General features: G+C 32.1%; 1 protein-coding gene across 1 annotated transcript; it reads right to left on the reverse strand.

Annotated features, from left to right (window-relative positions):
* LOC107606195 (cyclin-D4-2) lies at positions 1,558-4,599 on the reverse strand. The gene is made up of 6 exons (XM_016308198.2): positions 3,834-4,599; positions 3,266-3,352; positions 3,082-3,180; positions 2,769-2,976; positions 2,507-2,631; positions 1,558-2,331 (listed from the first exon to the last, which is right to left on the reverse strand). The coding sequence occupies exons 1-6, from the start codon at positions 4,161-4,163 to the stop codon at positions 2,077-2,079; spliced, it is 1,104 nt and encodes a 367-aa protein (XP_016163684.1). The 5' UTR covers positions 4,164-4,599; the 3' UTR covers positions 1,558-2,076.

The raw sequence follows: 5,468 nt of genomic DNA on the forward strand, positions 1-5,468 counted from the left end.
AGGTAATAATGAAAAATTTACTTTAGCATAAACAAAATTCATTTCATTTTTTATTTATCAATACAATAATATTTTAATGTGTGGGGTTTTTCCAAATAGTAATGTAAGAGATACTCAAAAAGTTATTTTTAAAGAAGAAAAATGTAATACAAGAGAAAAACACAAAATCTTGAAATTATTGTGTGTGATAGTGTAGTTTTAATCAGTTCAGGGAATAATTGAATTCAATTATTAAAATTTGTGTGTAGTAGTAGATATTTCTCTAGATGTGTCATGATCATTGGTGATTCATGTTGTAATCATGATTAAAGTTTGTCCCTTCACATGACAAAAACAGTGTTCTCTTTTTGTGCATTTCTTTCTGGGCTTACCTGTTAATTGCATGTGTTATTTCATTTCAACACACCAATCATCTTTGCCACACATCTAAGCAATGCTCTAATAATATTCAAACACTTTCATTTCATCCAATTACTAATAAAGTTTTCCTACTTTTTTTTTTCTATCTTGTCAATTACATCATTAAGAATAATAGTTTTCTTCTAAATAAATTAATACAAGAATAAAATAACAAATAAACCCTTAAAAATTTATACTTTGAACAAATCATTCATTGAAGTACTAATAAAATAGGGGTGAGCACGGGTAGTGGGTACCCGATTACCTATTCAAACTCAAACCGAACCAATTAAATTGGTTCTGGAACCAATGGGTAATCGGGTTCAACCCGAACCAAATCAATGATCTTTGTTAGTGATTGATTCGGGTATCGATTCTGCGGGTGCGGAATCCGAACCAACCCGTGAACCTGATCATATATTAATTAAATAAAAAAATAAAAATATATATGGCTTTTTGTGGCTTTTAGTGAGATTATTTACTATTAATATGTTTGGATTTTAATGAGTTTAGTTTTTAATTTATTTGGTGTTTAACATGTTTAGATTATTTTTATTAATGTTACATGTTTATTGTACTTGTTGAATTTTTAAAATAAAATTTTGGTTTTTTATGAATTTCAAAATGATCGAGTATCCAATTACCCAAACCGAACCAATTTGTTCTTAATCGGTTTGATTTGGTTCGGATACATGGACAAAAAAATACAAATCCAAACCAAACCGAACCAATTACATTTTGATCGATTCGATTCTAATTTCATTTTGAACCCGAACCAAACCGACTAATAAAATCCTTCAAAATAGCAAATGTAGACACATTACCTTCAAATTAATCCCGATTAAGAGAGAGTTTTAATTTGAACTACTTATCCACATATGTTATCTTAAAAAACTTTATTGATACTTTTTTTTTCTTTAGCGACTAATCTGTTCAAAATGTAAATTTTTAGGAATTTATCTCTCACTTTAATCTTTATACAAAGATAAACAAAAAAAAATTGAAGAAATATTACAGAAGAGTATAAAATCCTTTTCATGAGAACAATGATAATATTTTTATTTTCCATGTAACTTAAAATGACACAATACTTATAACTTAAGACAAAATATGTCCCTCAAAAATATAACTTATGCTAGTAACTCAGCCTCTTTTTTGGGTCTATTTTTCTCACTACATAAGTAGAACAATTTAACAAATGAAATTATGAAAACAGCTAGGATTGTACTTACACAAAAAAATTTCTTTTAAAAAAAAAAACACACAATAATGATCATTGTTCCCCCACTCTCTTCCATCACTTCCTCTATTGTGTAGCTGTTAAGATATCTAAAATTATTTTTAACAGCTCTTGATTACTTAAACCTTCTTCATTCATGCCAATTGCATGCAATGTGTGGATTCTATTCTCTATTCATTTTCATGTCCCCATCTTCCACTCATGACTTACCTTATACTTTCATTAACTATTCCTTATGCTCTTTTTTTTCTTCTTCTTTTCTAATTTTCCCTTTTGGTATTCTTGTGAGAGAGAGGGGGAACCTTCCACAAAATGAACATGGTGTCCTTTTCTTGGGGGTGAAAAAAAAAGAAAAAAATAAATAAAAATAAAGAAGCATCCCATGGATGATGGTGAAACTTTTGATAAATAAATAAAATTCCCAAGTCCACAAGACTCTACAATAGTGCCTCTGATCCACAAGTTTTGTTTAGCTTCCTCCTTTTAGGATCTGGAGTTGTGTGTGAAGAACTTGCACATGAACCTGCATTTGAGTCATCACTTTTGTAGCTGAAGCACAATGCATCTAACACTCCTATTGGACTTTGAGGCACACCACAATGGATTGTAGAAGAAGAACCATTTGGATCATTGACATTCACAATGTTCAATGCAAGTTCCTTGATCAATTCAAAACACTTGAACACTCTCCCCTAAAAATCACACAAAAGTAAGAAGATCAATTAAACAACAACAATCACAAATTCATTGTATTCAAAGTTATCATCAAACTAAACTCTAGACTCTCGAGTTGGATAAATCAGAAATGGTGACTAACTTGGAAAAAGTTAAATCATCATTTATATGATCAATCACCATGTATATTACCTTGTCTATGTATTGAATCAGAACAGAAGTAGTTTTCTCAGTGTCAACCGGTTCGGTTTCCCCGACAACAGATATTGCCACTGCCGCCGCAATCTCTGATGGCTTGAACTCCAAGAACTCAATCCCTGCATTCCACAATTACAAATCATTCATTCTCTAATTCGGACTCTTTTCATAATTATCAATCATTTCAGGAGAATGAACATAGAAGCAAAGATAACTCATCATTTCATAATTATCCTAAATAGATTACATTACTCACCTCTTGTGGTACTCAAGATAAGCTGGATGGATCGCAAGATCGACGATCTTAATGATGGACTCTCATTACCATCATTGATCTTGGAAAGGAAATAATCAATGAAGGAGAATGGAGTAATTGCATTCATTCTCCACCTCAATGTGCTTAGTACTAGAAGCTCCATTCTCTGTATGGTTTTAGCTTCGAATACAAACTTGGATTCACCAACCTGCATTAAAAGACAGTGATCAACATCATGCAAAAATGAGTGCATTGAACTTCACAAGTTACCAAGCATATTAAGGAAACAAAATTGAAAACTTTTCTACTCTACCTGCAAATCAAGGGTGAAAGGAACTTCAGTCTCATCAATTTTCGCTGCAATTGATAAACAGGCCACTGCCAGCAATTGCATTGTCCAAGTTCTTCCCTTCTACAAGTGGAAAGGCTGGATCAAAACCAGCACATTATAACAAAATGCAGATGAAACTTTTTCTTTATCAGATTCCTTGACTTACTGGTAATTCATACGATGAAAGAAATCGATCCAAGTAATTTATAGATAGATATTCACATAGAGGTCCAAAACCAAAATGTGCTCGAACCTATAAAACAAACATATGTGTTCATCCATTAGTCAATAACACCATAGATAAGTCTAAAATGCTAATCACACCATTGATCTTATTTTGATTCCATCTAAATCCTTATTATAAAAACAAAAAATGAAAATCTAGTCCAAATTTACTTATGAAAGTAGAACCATCATAAAAAGCTGAATGAATGAGTTAAGAAACTGTTTCAAACTCTCTTTCCAGATTGAACTCTCAACATCCGAATCCAAATCCTATTGCCAAAAACCGATTAACCCTGCTTAGAAGTTCTGGTTCAGATTTCATTTTTAGGCCATCAATGTAATCATGATTCAGAGTCAGAAAAAGCCAAACTAATCTCATACAAGTAAACATAGAAGAAGAAAAGATCAGATGATTGGACTAGACTCTATTAAGAAAGAGCAAAAACAAAAGAAAAAGAAAACAACCGAAGTCTCTCTTTCTCTTTCTCTTTCTGTATTTGAACACACACCTTTTCAATCCAATGAATGGCCTCATTTCTGGCCCCAAAATCCAAATCCCCAGATTGTAACCTGTTCAAGTAAGCGGCACCACCATGCCAGTGTTCACACTCCTTTTCCATCATCACTGCCACACACTCATCACTCTGCAATGGATACCCATCTGCCTCATCACCATCAAAGTTGCAACCTTTTTTATTATTATAACACCTAGGACGCCATGAATCCTCATCAAACACTTCATCCATGGCACCACCACTACCCCCATAAGGATTATCATCGAAGAAGCTTGTGTCCTCTGCACAGAGCAGGCTTGAAACGCAATCAAAGCTTGGTGCCATTGCAGAAGCCTCAAATAAATAAATAAAAATATACTTTTTTTGAACAAAAAATCCAACCCCAGAAATAAAAACCGATAAAGAATGAAACTTTGTGATAATATAAGAGATGGGGTGTGTGTTGAGAAGAGAAGAGAAGTGAGTGAAAGAAAATAAGAACAAAAAAGATGGGTGTATAGTGAAGCCAACCAAGCAGTGCGTGTTTGTTGTCTTCTCTTCTCTTCTCTCTCTATCTCTGTCTGAAAGGTTTTTGGGGCTGAAAAGAGTGCCGCATGAGAGGCGCTTATGAAGAGAAACGAACACTCCTTTTAGGGTAAAAGGCAGAGAGAGAGAGAGAGAGAGAGTGGGGTTAAGGGGGGGACACAGAAGAGAAGAGAAGAGAAGAGGGGCCCTGTGGAGTGAAGAGTTGTGAGTGTTTGTGAAAATGTGAAAATGAAAATGAAAACGAAAAAATATTGAATGAAAGGCAATTACTACTCTTCGCAAATAAGGAAGGAAGAGAGTGAGAAGGCGTGTGTTTTGTTAATAATGAAACATTTTTATCGGAGAAACATTAGGAAAACATATATCAACTTCAAGATTTTGTTTTTCAATTATGGTTTACGAAACAAGGTAGAAAGTCAGGTGTAGTCAATTTTACGTAAAATTAATAATTAAGAGTGATTAAATAATTTAATTAATTTAACTAAATTTCTATCTAAGGCTGTGTTTGTTTATAGAGACAGGACACTGAGACAGGGACACAGAGATACAAAATCGTGTTTGACAAAGGAGACATGAACAGAGACAATGTGTCATAAATTAGTGTATTTTGTGTCCATTCTGATATGAAGGACACGGAGACACTAACAAGAGATACAAGTTATTTTTTATTTTTTCTTTCATTATTTTTGTTAATTTTTTATAATTATACTTTTTTATTATTATATTTTTCATCTCAAATTTTTTGAATAAAAAAAAAGAATAAATTGAATTTTTATAATTTGTTCTAGTTTATCACCAAACAAAATACAAAAACACAAAATTTTATGTCTCTGTCCATTATATCTTGTTCTCAATGTCTTATCATGTTCTGTTCTCAAAAACAAAGGCCGCCTAATAGTTTTTTTTTTTTTATCACAAAACAATTGTCAAACTTTTTCTTTCTTGTCTTTTTTTTTTAATGTGTGATACTCTTAGTTATCTACACATGAAATGTTTTCTCTTTAAAATACTTTCAATTTATAGTTTTAGTTATGGAAAAAGATTTTTCATGTTTAATTAATTGAAATTATTGTAGTAAGGGCAAACACTAATAAGAAAAACAAA

Source organism: Arachis ipaensis, chromosome B07 (genome assembly GCF_000816755.2).
Source record: "Arachis ipaensis cultivar K30076 chromosome B07, Araip1.1, whole genome shotgun sequence".
NCBI lineage: Eukaryota > Viridiplantae > Streptophyta > Magnoliopsida > Fabales > Fabaceae > Arachis > Arachis ipaensis.